This window comes from Lithobates pipiens, unplaced genomic scaffold (assembly GCF_037356315.1).
Source record: "Lithobates pipiens isolate NorthernLeopardFrog02 unplaced genomic scaffold, aLitPip1_a1.2 Scaffold_3, whole genome shotgun sequence".
Classification (NCBI taxonomy): domain Eukaryota; kingdom Metazoa; phylum Chordata; class Amphibia; order Anura; family Ranidae; genus Lithobates; species Lithobates pipiens.
The window spans coordinates 222,971,176-222,996,227 of NW_027507790.1; the positions used below are offsets into that span (position 1 = coordinate 222,971,176).

A 25,052-nucleotide genomic window follows, 5' to 3' on the forward strand; every position below is an offset into this window, starting at 1 on the left:
GGGGTTTCAGAATGCCCATTCCTGTCATCCCCAAGGGGGCCATATCTATTGAAGGTCTCAACCCTGTAATTGGATCCCAAATCTCTTACATCCGGAGGGGGTCTCCTATCCCTGCTGCTACCTCTACCTTGAGAGAGGGATTTGTTTCCATGGGAAAAAGATTTACCACCTCTGGATCGCCAGGGTGGAGGGGGCGCCATTGAAGTGGTTTTTCTAACCTTTCTTTTGGTTTAATAACCCATTTTTTGTTTATTGCACAATATGCACATTTGTATTATTTATCATTGATGTTTTATTTTTTGGGAACATTATCTTTGAAAGTTTTTTCCTGATTTATTGTTTCACTACATTCAGTCACGTGTCATATATCAAGCGCTGCACTGTTTTCCACAAGTACAATCACAGCAGCAGCAGATCCTGTACAATTTACAGGACTACCCACTCTCCGCTCGATCAGAAGAATTGAAAAGTTGAAACGCCTCTGACTTTCCCCCGGCTGAAGGAGAGGCATTTATAGTGGGGAAAGTGAATAAGCAAGGCAGAGATCAAAACTACAATATCCATCTTAGGGCACCCCTAATCCTCCTAATATTTCTGTTAGGACCCTAACAGTTTATTCCCTACATACAACATACATTTATCTATGTACAAGACTAAATTCCCTTTTTAAAAGCCACCTCTATCCACCTATTTTATTCATTTTCCTTCTACCATGAAGGTTACAACCTGTCCTGTTTCTATATAGTGCTTCCTAATTTCTTATTTCTAATCATGTTTCAGAGATTCCCTATTCATATGACAGTATGCAGTAGTCATAGTAGTTCGAATTTCTTCATCAATTTAGGCCAATATTTATTCTGCTACATATTTTTGGTAAAAAAATAAAAATAGGCATATATTGATTGGTTTCCTAAAAGTTATAGTTTCTACAAACTATAAGAAATATATTGTTTGATTTTTTTTACTAGTAATGGCGGCGATCAGCGACTTATAGCAGGACTACAATAGTGCAGTGGATAAATCAGACACCTAACTGACACTTTTTGGGGACCAGTGATACCAATAGTGATCAGTGCTAAAAAAAATGTGCACAGTCACTGTACTAATGACACTGGCAGGGAAAGGGTTAACATCAGGGGCGATCAAGAGTTACTGAAAAGCGCAAAATGAAAAGTGTGAAATGAAAAGCATGAATCAACACTCACCAAACTTCTACTAACACGAAATTAGCAGAAGGAGCCCAAAGGGTGGCGCTAAAGAGCTGAAAAACAACGTAGTACGTCACTATGTTCGTAATTGTTGGGCAACAATTGTGTGGCCATGTGTACGCAAGACAAGTTTGAGCCAACACCCTTCAGACAAAAGCCCATGGTTTTGTTGGCCAACAATCCGATCATGTGTTTTAACACTGGCTTAACACTCATCTAACTTTCCTAGCACCTACCTAAGAGGGTGCTACACTGGGTTGCCATTAATAAGATACTCATTTGCCCAGCATATCCATCATTGTCCTACTGCAATCACCTGCTCATGTCCCACAGCCCTGGTAACATGGCACAATCTTTCCCTCCGACATCTTTGGGATACAGGCCGACAGGTCCCTGATGACCTGTACCAGGACCACCCATGATCCAATCTTAGTTCTAACTCATGCCGACTCTTGGAATATTCAAATTCAGAATGCTTTACTAATCCCAATAGGGAAATTATTAAAATGACAGGAACAGGAATACATCATTCTCACCTAGGTGAGAATCACTGAAGGAAGTGGGGCCGCAGTAAAAGAAAAAAATTAAAGAATATAAACAAGGAAAAGAAAAATCCCATTTCAGATTGTGGAGGATAAGAGGGTTGCTGGAAGGAAAACTATCTTTTGGCCAAAGGTCTGCTTTAAGAGGACATATTTGGTACTTTCATTATTTACTTATTTTAAACACTATAATCCATGTAATGACTTCCTTTCTGTGACCAGCTGCACTTGTATGATATGCTTGATTTTGTATTCATGTTTCTAAGGAAATGCACTTACCATTTTAGAATATACACTGACACATTGAGGAAGCAATATCCTTGATAACGAGGGTGCAGAGAGACACTGCCATACTCATGTATCTTCTTTAGTTTCCTGTAAAGATGATATGAGAGAGACTTGCTTCTAAGAACATTTAAAGTGAACCTGTAAACTGTTTAAAACTTTGAAAAGTATACAGTAGGTTCTGCCTAGCAGTAAGCGCCACAGAAATGATCAGTTAGATAAAACCCTTTTGTGCTCCATACTGTTTTAGTTTTATGTTGTTGGAAAATCCCTTTGTAGGAGAGCCGAACCTCTACTTATCTGTTTGAAAGAGTGAGTGATCTAAAGTTCAGAAACACACAAGGATCTAAGCCGGTCTTGATGTTCACGTGAGGACAGGTATGCAGAGCAAAGCAACAGGTTGCCTTTATTTGAAGCCCCATAAGAGGTAATACCTTGCCTACCCCATGGTTCCATTTGGCCACCAGGTGTGAAGAACAACACTAGGGACTTCTGAGTATGGGCCTCATATAACTAGCTCTCCTTTATCCCATACGTTTAGGGATTGGTCACTCAGACACCCAGCATTATCATATGGGGGCAGGGAGAGTATACTCATTCCTGTTTATTCTCTAAATTATAGAGGAAACCTTGGGTTAGTCCAATGTTGTGCCTGGTGGAAGATGCAGGGAATAAAAAGTTAGGTAGGTATTACCAACTGGAGGGTCCACCAGTGACATGAACCTGTGGCTTTGAACTGCATGGGCAAACCATAAATGTACGTAAACTCTGAAAATGTAAAAAAAATATATATATATATAAATGTACTTGCGTACAAGTGTTCAAAAACACAGTGGTCGGTTACAGCCCCAGAGCTTGTCCAAAAGGGCATATGAGGTTGAATGGAAAGAAAAAGCATTTAAGTTACAAGTCACAAGGCTTCTTTTAAAAGCTCTATTTATTTGGCTGTGGTTGTCTTCAATACTTTTGAGTCATGCACCTAAAGCTAATGAAGATCGATGGTCACAGCATACACTTACATTTTGGTACATCAGCATTGTACTAACAATGCAAAGGCAGTCACGTATAATTAATCTAAATTAATAAAACTAGAATTTCTCCAAAGGTGAATCCTGCCAATCTTTGGGTGCTTTAGAGATGTACCACCCAGAGTAATGCTCATAGATGCTCATGCTCATAGATTCACCGGTCAATAGGAAATGTGATGTGAACACCAGCCAGTCCAGAGATGTGACTGGGTGGTGCAGCTCTGAGTATGCCATTTTTAACCTTGTTAGTATACGTGGGTTGAGTCTAATGTGCAGTGAACTTTGGCTTGGCCCCTATGAGGGATCGCATTTAGGAATTTCCAGCCCCTTATGAGCATAATTTCTCATTAAAGTTTAAAAGTATATGCCATATATCCAATAATTTTGTCAAGTTGACTTTTATGCACTTTAAAAGACCACAAAACTCCCTGAGTGCAATTGTTTGATGGTGGGAAATAAGTGCTTTTTTTATATTTCATTTCATTGATTTGGCTCTAACCAAATGGCTCCTCTTCCCTTGGTGATAGTATGTCTGTGTGGTCCCTCGTGGGTCCCATGTTGTGCATCCCTGGCCTGATGGTGGTCCACAAATCCTGGAGAACTACACCTGATCTTTAAGGGCCTCGATTGTTGTATACTTTGTTATAGCTTCACTCGGCTATTTTTCATTCTAACTCTATGTCCACTTGGATGGTGGGGCTTGAACCTGGACTCACAGCACAGGCGCCGTTTATCTTCGGAGACTTACTGCGCAAGCACAGAACAGGGTGGACACTATCTGATGGGGTACACTATTCGACACATCACCGGCAATTGACAGTGCACAGTTGAGGGAACTTCTAGACTCCCCCTTCGAGGTATCATTTGATACAGCCAAACTGAGACTGGGTATGCAGAAGTTTTTCTACTTCTGTGCAGTGCTAAATCTGAGGTCTGGTAAGTGGGGAGGCATCAATTTTTCTGTTTTAGGAAAGAGGAAGTAAGAATTCCAGTCTGGGGAGATTTTCTTCATAATTAGAAATCTTTGCTGGGGGAGAGGGTATTGACTGAGGGAGATATTTTTGTTTTGGTGGGTTGGTTGAGGGGGGGAGATCTTTTACAGTGGGAATCTTTGCTTGGGGAGAGAGGGTTCTTAGGAGGGAGAGGGTTTTTTTTTCTTTTAAAAGAGATGTTTAGGTGGATGGAGCATCGATCCAATGTTGCATCTGTCCCCTGCTGCTTCTAAGCCCAACAACAGAGGGATCAAAGGCCGCTGATTACTCAGTTCTCAGCTTTCAGTGAGCAAAGAGTGGTGACTGTCAGTCCCATGCTCTGCCCCACCCCCTCCCCCAAGCTCACTGAAATGCCACGCTGTGGAGGGGACGAAAGCGGCTGGCTCAGGGTCTTTGCGGCTCACTGAGAGGCCGAGCAAGCTGCTGGTTCAGGCATCTGGTTGAATCCTGACTTTAATGTTGGGATCTTTCCACAGCCTGGACCTGCTGACAGCATGCTATAACTGGCTGTCGGCTAAAAATGGGTCACAAAAGTGCAGAACGAACTGTAGTATGCCATCCCTTCAGAGCGTATGCACCGTTGACATCTCCGGCTGCTTTCCATGTGAATATCTCCTAAACACCACAAGTTTAGGAGATATTCACCATACCTACAGATAAGCGTTATTATAGACTTACTTGTGGGTACAAGTTCAAAAGCTGGGTTTACTACAGTTTAAGACTGAAAAAAGCCAACCATATTGACCAGGTGCTAAGGGCACCATCCTGTGTTAGGCAGTGCACAATATTTTTTTTATTTTTTCATCTCTTAAAACATTTCATAAAATTTCTTAGGACACATCTTTTTAAGGTATAAATCACTGAATTTACTGCCCATCACAATATGTTGCCCCTTGCACCTGCTCAACTTGCACAGTAAGATTAGCTAAAATCCAGTCTTGGGTCTCATTCATTTATCCTACATGAAAAAAATAGAAAAAATCTGCGCTTAGTAAAAAAACTATAAAAAATCAGCAGCTGAACACCATAGCCAGGATACTGGGCACAAAGAAAACAAAAGAAATAAAGTGCAGCGCTTGGCCACTAAATGTGAATGTGACCTGAAAAAATGTGCAAAAAAAATATATGATCAGAAAAAAAGCTGTGAAACCGAACACATAAATATCGTGAAAAAAATATTGTGAAAAAAATCTTATTAAACTCAAGTGTCCAATGAGATAAAAAAACAAACAAATTGTGAGTTCAAATGTCCATATGTAAATTAATACAAAAAATATAATTAATGTCCATTGTATATATAAAATGAATTAAAGTTTGTTTATTCAATGAAATAGTACTTGACCACGTGGACCCGTCACCTCTAAACACCACTAATAGATGGAGGCCTCCATCTAAAATCTTTTTTTTTTTCCCATAGGGGCACAAGGCTCCTGTCATTGGGCACATAATTCACAATACTTTTTAATTTTTAATTTTTAATATGGATGAATAATTGTTTAGCAAATTGCATGGATTAGAAATTATTCCAATATCATATTGAGATATATATATTCAAAGGTTTATATTTAAAGGTATAGCGCCAACTCTACCTGATTTCCCTTCCATATACTAATAAGCCCCACTCGTTTTCGGGGGGGCTTACCCAGTAGAGGCAGCTTGTACCCTATAATATTTCAATAATTATTCCAGTAGCATCACAGCACTATAATATAGCGTAACTTCAAATTTTTTTCCTAAACACTGATTAGGGTTGTCTAATCATCACCAGTATATACACACATTTTTTTGGTACAAGGTCCCTGCAAAGGGCATGGGCACTAATATTACAATAATTTGTTAAACACACTATATAATAGTATTGATAATTTTATAATTTTTTAATGTTAATGAAAAAACATATCACCAATTTAAAGGTATAGCGCCAATTCTACCTGACTCCTTTTTCACATTTTCTGAGTCTCTGTGCCTTCCCAGGGCTTTCACTTCCGCTAAGCGAGTGGCCAATTTAGTTGAGGCTATTTATATAAAAAAAAAATGTTGTACAGATATCATAGCATTCATACAGCTGTTGCCAATAATTCCCATAATCTGTCCATATGTTTATTGTGACCACCATGATCCATGATCCACGATTCGGTATTTTCTTGAAATACCTTAATCAGTAAAATACCACATTATGGCCACACGATGGTGCTGATGATAAAAGGAAATAAGCATATCAGATATATTATGGGGATTATTCATGATGGCTGTGCAAATGCTGTGACATTTGTACAGCCATTTTTTTTATAAATAGATCCTTCTACGTCAGCAGCTACAGCACTGGTTCTAAAGTCACACTTTTCACAGGAGCCTGTAGCAATAATTTGCATGACCATGGAATGATAGTTCCTGGTAATGAAATAAGAGCATTGCATAACAGAAAGAGGAACTTTCCTAATGATAAATTAAAGAATATACAGTACAGTCCAGGCAAGAAGTTTGCTGGTTACATTTCAATACCAATAGATGAGAATTGTTGAGCACAAAAACGAATGCCAAGTCAGGTCCACAGGGCTTAGTCATACCATCAGGTCTGGTACAAGGTCCTTTGATACCAACTTCAAAATGCCAAAGCAGGCCACTTACCCCTGTGATGAGATGGATGGAGCGTGGAAGCACACGTACAGTGGTTGAGGCCTAGTGTTACTACCTTTGGTCCATGGACCATTGAAAGAAGGGGATTTTGCGACATGGTTAAATTAGTATGATTCTGTTAAATTGTTACTTTGCAATGTGCCCCTTTTTTATAGGTACACCATTTTTATCAAGAAATGTAGCGGCCATAACCCTTGATAGGGCAGCCTTGACTTTTGGGCTTACCGGTTACCTCCGCTTGGCTTGTTCTTCCACGTCTAGGGGTTCCCAGGGTTAGTACCCAACAACTTTGGACGCTGACACCATAAAAGTCCTTTAGAAAGGTTTTTATTGGGGTAACATCCAACAAACACAGTCTCGTATGGGAACAGAGGGCAGGGGTGAAGAAACTCAGGCACCTTGAACTGCTAATCATCAGAAAGTCTCTAATACCACCCAGAGAGTAGCCACTCGCAGCTTCAAAGCTGAACAAATCTCTAGCCAGAGATTATGGCAGTCAGCACTTTGATCCGTAACTTGTGAAATCTCTGACCTTGAATAATTGGTAACAGAAAGTGAACAGGAACCTTTTCCTCAGTACCTGGAACGTTCTCTGTCTCCTTGGCAGTACTGGAAAAGCGTGGTTTCATTAATGTCCTTCACAACCCAGCAACCAGGCACTTCTTGGGATGCCAGCTTGTTGGCCCTCCTCCGAAGAGTCCTCCCCCGGTCACTTACACGAGCTGCGGTGCCCCTCCAAGCCGAGAGCACACCCGGACACCTTGAATCCTCCCTCAGTTACTGCGCCTCGGGCCAGCCGGTTCCGAGACTCAGGAACAGATGGATCCTTACCCCAGACCAGGCGAGTCTATTGAGGTTAGTCACCCGAACGGAGTGACACACGCTCCCGTGACCGGGACCCCTCGCGGGGCTACCCCGGGCCAGAATCAGGAACAGGCAGCTCTCGAACGAACGAACGAACCAGGAACACATGACTTCAATATCTTAAGTACTCTTCCCCAGACTCCTCAGCGGGGCCCGGTGCACCCACTGATTGGTTCCGGGGAATGCTGATACCTAAAGCATCCAACCAGGCCTGGTTCTGAGCCTGTCATGTGCACCTAATGCCGCATACACACATAGCCGACTATCCGGCGGACTTAGTCTGGCGGACTTCCCGCCGGACTGTCTGTCCGACTTTCCGAACGGGCTACTTGCCCACACACGGCACTTTTTCAGCGGACTAATACGGCGTACTAAGTCCGCCAAACTATCCGCCGTACTTTTAAAATGAACGGGCTCGCCCACACACGCGGAGGAAAGTCCGCTCATTTCGAGCGCGTCTCCAGGTAGGCGGGGCCCGCGAAGGAGACGTCGCTGGCCCCGCCACCTGGTATGGACTTAAAGGTGAACCCCAACGCCGAAAAAAATCGGCGTGGGGTCCCCCCCAGGTCCACATCAGACCCTTGTCCGAGCACGCTACCCGGCCGGCCAGGAAAGGGGGGGGGGACGAGCGAGTGCCCCCCCTCCTGAGCCGTACCAGGCCTCGTGCCCCCCCCACCCCAAAGCACCTTGTCCCCATGTTGATGAGGACAAGGACCTCTTCCCGACAACCCTGGCCGTTGGATACCGGCCCCCCACCCTATGTGAATGAGTATGGGGTACAATGTACCTCTACCCATTCACCTGTGAAAAAAAGTAAAAAAAAAAAAACACAACACAGAGTAAAAATAGTTTATTGCACAGCTCCGGGGGTCTTCCGTCTTCGGGGGTCTTCTCGCCGGACTCCTCCGCTATCTTCTTCTAGCTCTTTTACTATTCCGATGAGCCCCCCGCCCGCAGACCCTGACAACCAACGGCCAGGGTTGTCAGGAAGATGCCCTTGCCCCCCTTCCCCAAGGCACCCCCCATGTTGAGGGTACGTGGCCTGGTACGGCTCAGGAGGGGGGGGCACTCGCTCGTCCCCCCCTTTCCTGGCCGGCCGGATAGCGTGCTCGGACAAGGGTCTGAGGTGGACAGGGGGGGGACCCCACGCCGATTTTTTCCGGTGTTGGGGTTCCCCTTTAAGTCCATACCAGGTGGCGGGGTCAGCGACGTCTCCTTCGCGGGCCCCGCCTACCTGGAGACCCGCTCAAAATGAGCGGACTTTTCTCCAGGCGGGAAAAGTCCGTTCATTTCAAAAGTACGGCGGACTGGCATACGCACGGCCGAAATGCAAGTCCGGCGGGAAGATTGGCGTGCAAAACTACTTTCTAAGTCCGCCGTACTTTCGGGTTAAAAAAGTCTGCCGGAGGCTACACACGGGGGGATTGTCCGGTGGACTTGAGTTTGCTGGACTTTTCCACCCGATTGTTTGATCGTGTGTACGCGGCAATACTGACATCAATTTGGCTGGGCTGTATTAGAGTTCTGCCTGGTCATGTGTACAAAGTTAAACCTACATAATTAACCCTCAGAACCCCGTTACTGTTCTGAGGCAAAAACTAAATTTGTACATGACAGAAACCTTGTCCAAAGTGTCATCGCTACAGAAATAACGAGAAAAGGTCGGCAACTTTGGTATCCGTATCGCTATGGCTATGATTAAAGGGGTTGTAAAGGTAAATGTTTTTTTACCTTAATGCATTCTATGTCACGGAAGCGCGCCCGCAGGTGCTTCTCACCATGCGAGGAAGCTCGCATGAACGTGAGAAGTACCTGCGGGAAGAAGCAGAGACAGCCGCCGAGGGACCCCAGAAGAGCAGGTTCAGGCCACTCTGTGCAAAACGAGCTGCACAGTGGAGGTAAGGTAAGTATAACATGTTTGTTATTTTTAAAAAATAAAAAAATGTACTTTACAATCCCTTTAAGGCTCTCACATTAGCTAACTTATGTCACTTTTACGATACGGATACCAGAGTTTCCGGCTCCTTTTCATAGTTTCTTGTTACCTGCAGTGTTGGAGAACACTTTGAGCTTGAACACCTGTCTGTGGATTCCTTACTTGGACATAATGCTCGAGGTGAGAGACTTTCCTTTCTTAACCTGGCCCTGCATGCCACATAATGATTCTCAAAATGCTTGTCCTAAAATCTTGCTCACTTGCAGCCTCAATCCACCATCAGGTCTCCTTTAAAGAATGCCTGGGAATGGTAGGTCACCCCCATGAAGAAGCAGCAAGTTGCAAAAGCTCAGAAGGTGGATTTTGTCTGGCCCTTTTACGACTTGGCAGTTCAAATCTTTCCACCTCTGTATGTCTCTCTGCTCTATGTTGCTGTTGGCTCATCAAAGGTAGAAGCAGGAAAGAAGAGACAAAAGCCCCTAGCAAGCTGGCAGGTCATGCAGGAAGATTTGTACCTTGGCTATGCCTACTATCCTTGTATGAGATACTTGTTGTTTAGATTTCTGATGGAAGAATAGGGAAATACGTTCTAATTTAAGAAGCATTGCTGTAGATAATGCTTTTCAAAAAAAAGAAAATCTGCAGAAGCCAGTTCATGTCTGGTGTAATCAGGAAGTGGCTTTAGCAACCATCACATCGTCTTCAGGTTTACAGTGACTTGTCATGACACTAACTGTGTGTGCTTGTGTGTGTGTGTGTGTGTGTGTGTGTGTACAGTGAGTGCATTATGAGAACCAAAAGCAGCTTCTTACTTCATTACTGATCATGTTTTCATCTTGTTGAGTGGGACGTTTCTGTAAAAGACAAGTACTTTAGAAGTATTAATTAATCACGGCCATCTTTTAAATGAATTAAATTGCATGGCAGTTGTGTTTCCTTTGGCTGCACTGAGTGATATTTATGAGAATACATGTTATGGGGAACTGTCACAACCAATGCCAGGCCATTTGATGTGGACTTTTTTTTAATCTAAAGTATACTGTATGTAAACTCTCGCCTTAAAACCTAGGATCACACTGACAGCGGGAATGAAATTGTGATAGTTCAGCCGAACTTGCAAGATTTCATTCCCGCATGTTAGTATTGACTTCGGGGGCGATTTCAGAGACACCTGTGCGTGTTTCTGCCCACATTCGTATGGAAATCAGCAAAAGTAGTACAGAAACTACTTTTGGGAATCGATGCAGTGCCACAAATGCGGCGTCACCCCTATTCGGACGGTGCCATTGCCAGAGAGTGCCACCGATTTTGGCATGCAGTTTGGCATGTCAAATCACAAGCCAAATTTCTCCAGTGTGAACCAGGGCTAAACAACCCATTCAGTTTAAAATAAAAATTAAAGTCAAAACATTTGTGTATAGATAAAAAAGAAAGATGTAGTGTAATACCTTTTCTACCTCTTTTTTTATAAGTGATTGCATAACCTGTGCTGTCAGCTTCATAATGAGCTTAGAGAGCTGGGGGGAGGAGAAACAGCAATACAGTGAATGATTGGGGGGGGGGGGGGGGAGTCAAAACAGAACTGACCCCACTGTGCTCTCATGTCTAGTGTGGTCAGAAACACCAGGTATATCACACAAAGGAAGCAATTCAAAGAGAACAGGATAGTCTTTCATATAAGTACATGGTACAGAAGGCACATTTCAGGAACGTGAAACTTTGGGTTTACATACTCTTTAATGTCGGTGAAATACCATAGTCCTGCCGCTTGCCTTCGTTTTTCTACTACGGTCTGTACAGTCCTTCATATTATATTATTTATATTCTTATATTTTCTGTACAGCCCTCAAACTTTAAAAATTACCAATTATAGACTATATTAAAGCAATAATAAACCCAAACATATAATACATTGCATCTTACCAATTCTTGAGGTGACTGCATTTGTTTTCTTTTTTTAGGCTATTGTTCCTTTATTCCACTTTGTGATCCATACAGCATAGGCGTGCGCAGCCTATTGCATTAGGGTGTGAACCCGAAAGCTCAAGCACACATATGTGTGTATATGTATGTATGTATATATATATATATATATATATATATATATATAGTAAAAAGTATTGGGACGCCTGCCTTTACACACACATGAACTTTAAATCCATCTCAGTCTTAGTCCATAGGGTTCAATACTGAGTTGGCCCACCCTTTGCAGCTATAAAAGCTTCAACTCTTCTGGGAAGGCTGTCCACAAGGTTTAGGAGTGTGTCTATGGGAATGTTTGACCATTCTTCCATAAGGGCATTTGTGAGGTCAGGTGTTGATATTGGACGAGAAGGCCTGGCCCGCACTCTCCGCTCTAATTCATCCCAAAGGTGTTCTATTGGGGTGAGGTCAGGACTCGCTCATCCATGTCTTTATGGACCTTGCTTTGTGCACTGGTCCAAATAATTTGGTGGAAGGGGGATTATGGTGTGGGGTTGTTTTTTGGGGGTGGGGGTTGGGCTTGGCCCCTTAGTTCCAGTAAAGGCGTCAACATACCAAGACATTTTGGACAATTTCATGCTTCCAACTTTGTGGGAACGGTTTGGGGATGACGACTTCCTGTTCCAACATGGCTGCGCACCAGTGCACAAAGCAAGGTCCATAAGGACGTGGACTTAGCAGGGGTGGTGGGAAATTAACTTAAAGTGCAATAATTCACATTATAATCGTACCTAAAACATATACAATTAAGTGTAAAACTCTAAAAAATAAAAATTACAAAGTGCTATAATGGTGTGAACCTCTCAACAAAAAAGTTGTTGCACTTGAAGGTAATTTGTATTGCAATTACCTGTAGAGGGGTTTCCACCATCCCTGCTAAGGCAGCACTGATGGGCACCAATAGGCTGCACTGATTGGCAGTGTTGATGGGCACTAATTGGTAGCACTGATAGGTGGCACTGATAGGCAGCACTAATTGGCACTGATAGGCGGCACTGATATGCACCACTGATGGGCTCTGATTGGTAGCACTTATGGGCACTGATAGGCTCTGATTCACAGCACTGATTGTCAGCACTGATGGACACTGATTGGCACTGATAGGCTGCACTGATGGGCACTGACTGGCAGCACTGATTTGCACTGATAGGTGGCACTGATAGGCAGCACTGATCGGCACTATTTATCAGCACTGATTGGCACTGATTGGCAGCACTTATGAGCACTGATTTGCACTGATAGGCAGCACTGATGGGCACTGATATGCAACACTGATAGACAGCATTGGTTGGCACTGATAGGCAGCATTGGTTGGCACTGATAGACAGCACTGGTTGGCACTAATAGGCAGAATTGGTTGGCACTAATAAGAAACACTGGCACGGATAAGCAGTACTGGTTGGCACTGATTGGCAGCATTGTCTGGCACTGATAGGCAGCCAGAGCTGTTCAGTGTATGAAACTGTCAGATAATGACACTGCATGTAGGGAGAGAAACCAGTTGTTAAAAGACATCGGTGATGTCGGTGGTGGGCGGGACTGAACAGTTACCAAACACCAGCCAATAGGATGGGTCTGGGCGGGCTGGTACATTTATCTGGCTCCGCCCCCTCTCTGAAGCAGTCCAATCATTGGCTGGTGTTGGCGCTTGGTCCTGCCCACCCCCGAAATCGCGACTGAGTTATGATGACTTATAACTCAGCCGCAATGTCGGGGTGGGTGTGACCAAGCGCTATAAACACCAGCCAATGTTTGAGCTGCTTCAGAGAGGGGGCAGGGTCACATAAATGTAGCAGCCCACCCAGACCCATCCCATTGGCTGGTGTTTGATGGCCGTTCGGTCCCGTCCACCCTGACATCACCACTGACTTTTGACAGCTGGTGTCTGTCCCAGCATGCAGTGTCATTATCTGACAGTTTCATACACTGAACAGCTCTGGCAAATCTCACGTTCTGCTCCCTGTGAAACTGTTTCACAGGTAGCGCAGGCCACACACTCTCTTGGATGCAGCATTTTGGGGAAAATCTCTGGAGACAACATGGGTGATTAGGGTGTGCCCAGGGAAACCCGGCACACCCGTACGCACACCTATGCCAGACAGTAATACACTTCTTGTCTTTAGGTGTCTCCATTCTGGATGAAGTAGTAAAGCAGACATATTTTGACAGCAACATTGGGGAGAGGGAAGTGTTAAACTATCAGATTTAGATAGACTTGACTAACAAATAGAAGCTGAACCCCCGCTAACACTTTATAAACAGTTATAGCAACAGTGACGGCTGGTGCTTTTTTTGGGGGGGGGGTGGAAAAAACAAGCCTCCAGCTCTAATAAGGTGCTTAAAAAAAACACCCACCCCGCATTGTAATTCATGCGTCTGGCATCCTGAAAGGGGCCGGACACATGAATAGGGGAAGATGGCAATGGACAGGAGAGGCGGGACTCCTTAACAGATGGGCCGCCCCTGTGTAGCAACAGTTTTTTTACTTTTGGGATAAAGGTTTTCCATATATAAATAAAAGATGATCATTGTAAGCACACCTGCCAATGTTAAATGGTTTGTCTCAACCCTCTGCTACTTTGTCTGGACTACTTGGTCTGTTAAAGGAAGTTAAAAAATTATAGACTTGCTGACTGGATCACCAGGTGTAAATAAAGAAAAAAAAAGCCTAAAAAAGAAAAGAATACAGCTACCATAGCTAAGATTTGGTAAGCTGCAATTTAATACATTTTTGTTTTGGGATTTAAAGTAAAATATAATCAGCTATTTTTACCTACAGGTAAGCTTATAATAAAGCTTACCTGTAGGGAAAATGTATATCTCCTAAATGCGCACCATTTAAGGGATATTCCATTCAGCAGCAGCCACTGACATCACTGGCACATGTGCTCAGAAGGAACGTTCCTTTAGGAAGTCTGTGTCGTAAACAGTGACTCCTGTGCGCATGCATGGGAGTGATGTCATTGCGCTCGGCCAATGAGATGACTGGAGGCCTCAAACCCAGAAGGAATACCTGGTAAAGATGGCAGCCCTGCCAGCGGTGACAGCATACTACTGCGTTGTTTTTAGGTAAGTCTCTCATAATGTGCTAGTATGCAATGCATACAAGCACATTATGACATTGCCTTGCAAGACGGATTTTTTTTCTTTTTTTTTTACAATATTTACTACAGCTTTAATACCACTTTAACCACAGGTAGTCCTTGTTTTGAAAAAAAAAACCATTTTCAACAGCATCTAGGTCCCAAAACCACAAAATGCTATATGAATTGGCTTTATATATAGTTAGTCAGCATTGTTCTTGTTGGGTCCCTGTAGCATTCACATGGTGTAGTTATAGCTTTCACATTCAGCTCCCTTGCAATCCATCAGACATGTAAGCTGACCGAAATGGGAAATATTGCTTGTAACCTGACACACAGATTGTCCACACAAAGAGCCATTTTCTTTTCAATTATTTTTATTGGGTTTTGTGCAAAAAAAGAGAAAAGCTTACAGCGATTAAGTATGCTCATTGTCCTCATTGTCCACATGCCTGCATAACATGGATCACAGACAAAATAGTCAGGATGAACACGTGACAATCACCCATTTTCTATGGTTATATGGCTAAGAGGGGGGATTGTTAGCAATGTTCCACAGAGTGGCTGCGGGAGAAAATATTTAGCCATCTTGACTTATTTTATTGATTTTTACTTTTTTTTCCTGGCTTTCATGGCTGCTGAGACTTCTAGACCAAAAAGGTTGTTGTAGAAGAATTCCTGTTCTTTTTTCGTATGTAGCCTAAATATTGGTGGGTCCTCTGGTTAGACATTGTAGTCAATTAGTACAGTAAGTATATACTGTACGTATTAAAGACATTGCAGAGATATACATATAACCCTGTTTTGGGGGCTCATGTGAAATGAGCATGACTATGCAGTAATTACACTCACAACACTGTATTACCTGGGTAACAGGGGATCCTGAGCCTCTGCTAAATGGGAATTCTAAAACCATATCCTTATGTACTTAACACTGTAATGCCTCCACCTGAAGGGGTCTTGCATACACAAGTGGGATTTCCTCTTATGCCCCGTACACACGAGAGGACTTATGTCCGACAGACCTCCAAAGGAGTTCCGCCGGAGTTCCGGCGGAGTTCCGACGGAGTTCTGGCGGACTTTTCGACCGAACGGACTTGGACACACACCATCACACCAAACTCCGACGGAGTCGAACGTGATGACGTACGACTGGATTTGAATAAGGAAGTTCATAGCCAGTAGCCAATAGCTGCCCTAGCGTCAGTTTTAGTCCGTCGGAGTAGCATACACACGAGCGGATTTTTCGAAGGGGACCGGGTCCGGCGGAGTTCCGTCGGGAAAATTTGAAGCATGCTTCATTTCTAAAGTCCGTCAGACTTTAGCGAAGCTAAAGTCCGTTGCAGCCCACACACGATCGGATAGTCTGACGGACTCAGTCCGTCGGACTTTGGATGTCGAAAAGTCCGCTCGTGTGTACGCGGCCTTAGCCCTTGTACACGCGGTCGGAGATTCCGACGGAATGTATCCGATCGGACCGTATTGTCGGATAATCCGACTGTGTGTGGTCTCCATCGGACTGTTCCCGTCGGAATATCCGACGGACCAAGTTTTCCAACTTGTCTATAAAATTTTCCGACAACATGCTCTGATCGGACATACTCCGATCATGTGTAGCCTACTCCAACGGACAAAGTGCCACGCATGCTCAGATCAAATTCCTAGACCAAAGCTATTGGCTACTAGCCTGAACGTAGTCCCGTCGTAACGAAAGAACGTCATCACGTTATGTACAATCGGATTTTCCGACAACTTTGTCCGACCGTGTGTATGCAACAGTTTCGGACAAAATCCATCGGACAAAATCCAACGGATTTGGTTGTCAGAATGTCCGACCGTGTGTACAAGGGCTAAGGACATTTCTAGTCCACAGGAATACCAAATACTTTCCCTTGAAGTAAAGTAGGTTCACATTTTAAAGTAGTTTAAGTGCTTTATTTTAATTTGAGTTAGGACAGATGGACACAGAAGATAGAAAACTTAAAACTTTTACAAGGGCTTCCTACAACTTCTTATCTAGTAGACCGGGGTTTTTCATCCAGGATCCCATGGAAGCTTAGGGTTCCTCCAGAGGTTGCTATGAGTTTCTTCGGCATGGAACAATTTCTGCTTCTCAGATATGTTTCTATAGACACCACTGATCTTTTTAGCCATCTGTCTTTGGGTAATTCTTCAGAAAGACCACAAGTGTAAGGAGCATTCTTCCCACTGGCCATCACACATGCGTCATGAGTTGTAGACATAGTCATTTTTTTAGCAGGGGTTCCCTGAGACTGGAAAGTTATTTCAAGGGTCCCTTTGTGTTGGAAAGGTTAAAGGCTGTAGTAGACAATGGGTGGATCTTAGCACCCAGTAGCACCAGACAGCTTTCTCTGGAGAACAGCAGGTACAAACTTGAAGCTGGAGGTTCTAGTGTTTCTCTGTTTCAGTGATGAATCATTGGGTCATTACCTTTTGATCTGTTTTTCTTGATACAATTTACTATATAAATATAATGTGGTTCCTATTAGTCTGACGGTTATTGGTTACGTTTCTATTGTCAAAGTATACACACCACTGGAAACATGTCAGTAGAAATTCATTCCTGATCAAATACACTTACGTTTTTGGATGTAATATGACTATATAACTAAAGAATTAAAAAAAAGAATGATGGACAGGACCCACCCTCAACAGTTTCTTCATGTATTGTCACCTAACAAAAAAATCTTCATCGTTAATTTTAAGCAGTAAATTTGTTTTAAAACTAGCTCTCACTGACCTCAGTAACTGTAGGCACAGAGGAGCAATTCATCCTCAAATTTCACAAAAAAATTGCTAAAGTGAAATTCAAATACCTCTGTCAGTAAATCAGCTCACCTTGCTACCCCTTTGAACAGCGGCTCAAAAGTTCTACTTCCACTACTCCCCCCTCCCATCTGTGTCATAGCAGCTCAGTTTTTCCTGCTCATGTCCCTCGGGATTGACTCCGAACCTCAGAATCCTTCCCCAGCCAGGGGCATTCCTACCACGAGGCAAGGTGAGCTGACTGCCTCTGGTAGCACTCATGAAGGTGATGGCATTGAGAGCAGAGTTTCCATTGGTAAAATGATGGGCTCGGTGTTACTAAGCTCCCTTCCCAGCCACTGCAACTGAAGCCAGATGATACTGGGAAATTATATGGTAGTATGACAGTGCTAAATTAGTGTCCACTGATCAGGCTAGAAATGGAAAGGGGACAAAAACTGTCACTTTCAAAACTGTACAATGAGGCAGAGGTGTGTCTGGCCCCATGTTTACCCTTTCATTGTACAGTACTCCTGAATTTGTTGGCATGTTATAAACAAAATATAAAGGGTAAGTTCACCTTTACAGAAAATCTCCCTCCCCATCCCCCCCAGTGCCGGTATACCGGAGTCCTGTGATCCCCGCTGTGAGACACCGGGACATCACTTTACTGGCCTGGGGATTTGAAATCCTCCTGGCTTTCTCGCCTCTCCTCCAGTATGAATAAGACGGGCTAAGTGGGTTCTGATTGGTCAGCGTCATCCTTGTGACGGTGCTGACCAATTAGAATGCCCCTATCTGTACATGCTGAGAGTTATGGATAGGAGATTAAGCCATGGGGATTTCAAATCCCTGGACCAGTGAATCGTGACTTGGGGTCTCACAGCGAGGAATCGCGGGACTCTGGTATACCGGGATCGGGGGAGATGGGGAGGGGGTCCAGTGTAGATTTTCTGTAAAGGTGAACTTACACTTTAAATTGGTTGTAAACTTCAGACATGAAATGTGAACAAAGCATATCCCTCTATAGTGCGGGTGGCACAGTGGCGTAGTGGGTAGCATCTCACCTAGCAGTAAAAAGGGTCGCTGGTTTGAATCCCAATTATGATGCTACCTGCCTGGTGTTTACATGTTCTCCCTGTGCCTGCATGGGTTTCCTCCAGGTACTCCGGTTTCCTCCCACACTCCAAAGACATGCTGGTAGGTTAATTGGCTTCTGTCCAAAAATAAATTGGCCCTAGTATATGAATGGGAGTTGGGGAGCTTGAATTGTGGGCTCCTTGAGGGTAGAGACTGATGTGAGTGTTTATAGACTGGTATCTTTATTCAACCTAACAAACTATGTAACTATATGTGTGTACTAGTCTCAATTAAGAGCACTAAGGCCCCTTTCACACATGCAGATAGTATGTCCGTATTTCATCCGTTTTTGGATGAAATACGGACATACATACATCCCTATGGGATAGCGGGTGTCTGCGGATGAACATCCACTGACACCCGATATTGTCCGTCTCCGCTATGGTCCGATTCTGCAGATGGAGGAAAATCCTATTTTTCTATCCATCTGCAGAGCGGATCAGATGAACATGGACAGACAGTCCGTGTTCATCCGATCCCCCATAGAGGAGAGCGGAGAGCTGACAGGGCGGTCCCTGCACAGTGTGCCGGGACTGTCCTGTCATCTGCCGGCTCAGCGGGGACAACGGAGCGATCCCCGCTGAGCAAGCGGATCATCATGGGGCGGATCATTACGGATCCGTCCCGTGTGAAAGGGGCCTAAGTGTCAGAAGTGATTCATGCTGATAGCAAAGGAATGAAGCAACAGAAAGAACTAAGAATTTTTCCTGACACCAAGAGAAAAAAGGTGACAGGAAAGGGACTTCCAGCTGATTGACAGCCTTAGCTCTGTTCCTGTGTGAAGGGGGGTGTATTCCTACCCTCCAACCAGCTCTTAGAACTCACGCATGCGCAGTAGGGAACCGGGAAGTGAAGCTGCAATGCTTCACTTCCTGATTCCCTCACCGAGAATGGCAGCAGCCGAGAGCCGAGCGATCGATTGGTCTCGGCTGCCAACATCGCTGGACCCTGGGACAGGTGAGTGTCCATTTATTAAAAGTCAGCAGCTGTAGTATTTATAGCTGCTGGCTTTTAATATTTTTGTTTCTAGTGGAATCCCTCTTTAATGAGCTGGAGTTTTGTGTTTATACCTTTTTTCACAATATAGTACGGTACAGCAGTTAAGAATGCTTAAAATATTGATTTCTTGTGACTCCTCATTTAACAACCAATTCGTTTAACGACCTGGTCGTTGGAACGGAACCTGGTCATTAAGTGAGGAGTACCTGTACTTCAATACGACATAAGTAAATAGATCAGATGTAAAATGCCTATGTAGTTTGAAACAATAAAGATAATTTTGTGTACATGAAAGTGCAGATGTGTCTTTCAAGTAGGCCAAAGTGTATATGCACCTGTTAAAAGTAAATAAAGTTGCTAAACAGATATGGTTATGTTATATAAAAAGAAAAACTAAAGTATACTAAACTAAGTAAGAATGCAGCATTATTTAGCCATACAGGAAGATACTTGTAAAATACATCCTACCAATCAGCTCTGTTGCAAGCCTCAGCTCAGGAAGCCTTTGAAAGATCTGTGTGCGTGTGCTTGTGCTATGTGAAACCTTTCACTTGAGCTCTTTTCTTCCTTTCGGCTTGCAGGAGAAAAGCACAAATGTGAAGTCGATTGCAGCTATGTTCAGTGGAGTTCCCAGTCCCATGGAGGAGGCAGAGAATTCCCCAGGGCCACCTGCTTTAAGATCATTTCAAGAAAGAAGAAAAGGATTTGAGTCAACGAGCAACAGTCCACCAGGATTAACACCTAAGAAACCAGCAGTTCCAAAACCTGTACTGGCACCAAAAGCTCCGGCAAATGAAGTCAAACCGCCACTTGTAAAACCAGTTGGAGGCATCAACAGGACTGCTGTCTCTTCTAACACAAACTTCCAAGCAAGGGAAGAGAAAACTACATTTCCAAAACCATCTGGATTTAAAACCCCCAGCCAACAGACAGAAGAACCAAAGTTCCCATTTCCAAAACCTATAGCTAACAAACCTTTTGTGCCTGTTAATAATGCTTCACAGGAAGCTAGGTTTGGTGGACTCAAGCCAACCGTTCCACCAGAGCCGAAGGGAACTGAGGAAAAGACACTTTTCCCAAAACCATCGCAACTTAAATCAGTTAATTATACTTCAGAAAATGAGTCCAAACCTCCTTTCCAAAAGAAGCCGCCATTTGGGGCGAAACCTCCCATTAACATGGGCGGATCCCCAAGTGAGAACAGTTTCAACAAACACAACTTGGTAGCAAAGACATTTTCGGGTTCCCCGGACAACAAGCTTATAAAACAGATAAAGGAATCAACAGAAGAAAACACGTCTGGAAGTCCTTCCTCGCAACCTTTCCATGGAGTACCATTAAGGCCTGCTGGTATTAAACAACTCCAAAGTCCGTTTCTAAATAAAAGCACAGAGGAGCCAAATGACAGCCCAAAACCTAGCTCCATAGTCAAAGATTTTCAAATGAAAACAAACCAAAATGGTAACAGTTCTTCACCTTTCGGACTAAAACATCCTAGAACATCATCTGTCCCGGACAGTTTAGAAATGCCAAAAGATCCCAACGAACCAAAACGAAAGCCATTACCATCTCTAGCCAAATTAGGTCCTCCACCTCAAAAACCTACAAGACCACCAAATGTGGATATAGAAAAATTCAGGAAGCGGGCCGGTAAGCTGAAATTTTATTATCGGTTTGTATATGTGAAACTAAATGTTTATCTACTGCTTCATGCTACATGGCCAAAACAGGAGGGTTCAGGGCTTTGTCATTTTAAATTAGGCCCCAGTGGTCTCCATCTTGTTTCAGTTCAAAATGCGTAGGGCTAATCTCTTGATGTTCCCAAGGTAATCAGGCTGGCTCCAAAGTTGTCTGCACAGTGAGTAGATATGCATAAAAATCACTTATTGAATAACTGTTTGTCATCAGATTGGACCTGTAATCCTGACTGTTATCGATTATTAATGCCGAGCTCTTACCCCTTTTATTATTTTAGTAGAGCTTAAAAATAACTATTTCAGCATTAAAAGACCAATAAACATAGCATATTATTTAAAGTGTGTATAAACACTAACAATGTTCCTGTTTGGACTATTAACTACTTCAGCTCCAGAAGGTTTTACTCAATCCATGACCAGGGCTATTTAGCACTGCGCTACTTTAAATGGTAATGGCACGGTCATGCAACGCTGCACCCAAATTAACTTTAAATAATTTTTTCCAACACAAATAGAGCTTTCTTTTAGTGGTACTTGATCACCGCAGTTTTTTATTGTTTATAATATAAACAAAAAAAAAAAAGACCGAAAATTTAAAAAAAAACAATATTTTTTACTTTCTGCTGGAGATTTTGTTTTAGACATGCAGTAGAATACTTCTAAAGAATTTTTTTTTTTTTTTATTGGATATGTTTTAATATCCAATAAAAAAAAAAACCTTTAGAAGTATTCTACTGCATGTGTAAAACAAAATCTCAATACAGGGGGTCCCCTACTTACAAACGACTCCTACTTCCAAACGGAGGGAGATAACAGGAAGTAAGAGGAAATCTACGTCTAGGAAGGGAAATTCTCTCCTGTAAGAGTTAATATGGGAAAAAGGTGTCTCCACTGATGCTTTATTACCAATCCTTGTTTCCCTAATAACCCAAAATTTTCAAAATCCAATTATCATTGGGACAGAAAGTGAGGTGAAATCTTCTGTACAGGGGCACAGACAGCTAAACAAATGTTACAGGGGTGATAACCCTTCCCTATGTTATCTTGTTTGTAACCCGTGGACCCCCTGTAAGCCCTTGTACACACGGTCGGAGAACCTGTCGGAATGAGTCTTATCGGACCGTGTCATCAGATAATCCGACTGTGTGTGGTATGCATCTGACTGATTCCGTCCAAATCTCCGTCCGACCCAATTTTCCAACATGTTGGAAATATTTCCCGACCAACTGGGCCGGACGGACCTAATCCGATCATGTGTAGAGCATTGTCATCGGACCAAGTGCCACGCATGCTCAGATCAAATTCCTACATCAAAGCTATTGGCTACTAGCCTGAATGTAGTCCCATCGTAATGAAATTACGTCATCACGTTCTGAAAGATCGGATTTTTCGCCAACTTGGCCCAACCGTGTGTATGCAACAGTTTCGGACACAATCCGTCGGAATAAATCCGACGGGGCAAAATCCGACGGATTTGGTTGGCAAAATCTCCGACCGTGTGTACGTGGGCTCAGTGTATATTGATTGGTTTGCGTGAAAATTATAGTGTCTAGTGGTATATACAGTGCCTTTAAAAAGTATTCATACCCCTTGAAATTTTCCAAATTTTTTCATATTACAACCAAAAATGTAAATGTATTTTATGGGGATTTTATGTGATAGATCAACACAAAGTGGCACGCAATTGTGAAGAGGAGGGAAAATGATAAGTGGTTTTCAACATTTATTTACAAATAAATACCTGAAAAGTGTGACGTGCATTTGTATTCAGCCCCTTTACTCTGATACCTCTAACTAAAATCTAGTAGAACCAATTGCCTTCAGAAGTCACCTAATTAGTAAATAGAATCCACCTGTGTGTAATTTAATCTCTGCTAACAGACTCCCGCTGTGCACAATCATGCCCTAAACCTGGAAGCAGGCAGCGACATACTAGTACGTCGCTTGGCCTGCACAGGCCACCCATCCATAGTACATTGTGGGCGGGTGGTTCTTACCAATAAAACAGTTTTATATACCTGTTTAATAAATGCAAAAAACACCTGTGGATCCTGTTAGAAATCTTGGCAGCTGATAAGTTACAGTACGCTTTGCCTCTACTGACTGTTATCAGTTAGTATTGCTCCCAGCTAGCTCTGGAGACTAAACAAAAACTGTCACCTATCTTGTGGAAATTGGGAGAGAGGGAGGTGATATGTAGTCCTGTTCCAGGGTGGCAACACTGCTGCTCTATTGAGGTGGCAACATTGCTGCTCCATTGATACAGTACAGTAAGTAGGCATTCTTACTGTAGGGCAGGATGTGTCTTAGTGGTAGAATGGCTAGGTGAATATAAATGAAAAGCACAGTCTGCTCAGTTAGGCCCAGGAAATTATAAAATGAGTGAATCCTCTTTATTACCCCACTGTTAAAGCGATATTAAAGTCTTTTTTTTTTTAAAGGTAACAAACGTTATAATTACCTTCTCTGTGCAGTGGTTTTGCACAGAGCAGGTCAGATCCTCCTCTTCTCGGGCTCTGCTCCTGGCCCCTCCCTCCTGCCGGGTGCCTCTACAGCAAGTAGTTTGCTCTGGGGCACCCAAGCAGGTACACTCCCAAGCCACAGCTTTGTGTGTCCATTCACACACTGTCAGAAACCATGAGTCAGACCGAGACAGAAGTACAGTTAAATTACACTTGTTTAACCCTTTCATGACTAAGCCTATTTTTGGAATTTGGTGTTTACAAGTTAAAATCCATATTTTTTGCTAGAAAATTACTTGGAACCCCCAAACATTATATATATTTTTTTAGCAGAGGCTCTAGAGAATAAAACGGCGATTGTTGCAATATTTTATGTCACACGGTATTTGCGCAGTGGTGTTTTAAACGCAACTTTTTGGGAAAAGGGACACTTTCATGAATAAAAAAAAAACAAAACAGTAAAATTAGCCCAATTTTTTTGCGTAATGTGAAAGATAATGTTACGCCGAGTAAATAGATACCAAACATGTCACACTTTATAACTGCGCGCACTTGTAGATTGACGACAAAGTACGGTACCTAAAAATCTCAATAGGCGACGCTTTAAAAAATTTTTACGGTTACCAGGTTAACGTTACAGAGGAGGTCTACTGCTAGAATTATTGCTCTCGCTCTGACGATCGCGGCGATACCTCACATGTGTGATTTGAACACCGTTTACATACGCGGGCGCGACTTCCGTATGCGTTTTCTTTGCTTCGCGAGCTCGCGGAGACGGCGGGCGCTTTGAAATTTTTTTTTTTATTTTTTTATTTATTTTATTTATTTTAAAACGACTAAATTGTTTAAAAAAAAAAAAAAAAATTTGATTACTTTTATTGCTGTCACAAGGAATGTAAACATCCCTTGTGACAGTAATAGGTGGTGACAGGTACTCTTTATGGAGGGATCGGGGGTCTAAAAGACCCCCCACCCCTCCTTTACACTTCAATGTATTCAGATCGCCGAAAACGGCGATTCTGAATACCGGATATTTTTTTAAAACCGGCGCCATTGGCAGCCGAGTAAACGGGAAGTGACGTCATGACGTCGCTTCCGTGTTTACGATGAGGAGACTGGAACGAAGCCGATTACGGCTTCGTTCCAGTTCCTCCGCAGCAGCCGGAGGCGTCGGACAGGGAATCGGTGCTCCCGATCGAGCGGGAGCACCGGTAACAGCGGCGAGAGGCGGCGGGAGGGGGGGACGTCCCCTCCCGCTCCTCCGGCATAACAGCCGAGCGGCTTTTAGCCGCATCGGTTGTTATGGCTGGAAAGCCAATCGCCTGCTGCAAAAAACGGTACCGGGATGATGCCTGCAGGTGCGGGCATCATCCCGGTATACCCCCCGGAAGCCGAGTACGCAGATCTGCGTACGCTCGGCGGGAAGGGGT

General features: G+C 43.4%; 1 protein-coding gene across 3 annotated transcripts in view; it reads left to right on the forward strand.

Annotated features, from left to right (window-relative positions):
• FYB1 (FYN binding protein 1) overlaps positions 1–25,052 on the forward strand; it is a 301,988-nt gene that overhangs the window by 119,005 nt on the left and 157,931 nt on the right. For all 3 annotated transcript variants that reach the window (XM_077462820.1, XM_077462822.1, XM_077462821.1), the window contains exon 2: positions 20,045–21,113. In XM_077462820.1, the coding sequence (XP_077318946.1) occupies positions 20,045–21,113 (1,069 nt within the window). The remainder of the gene's footprint in view (positions 1–20,044; positions 21,114–25,052) is intronic.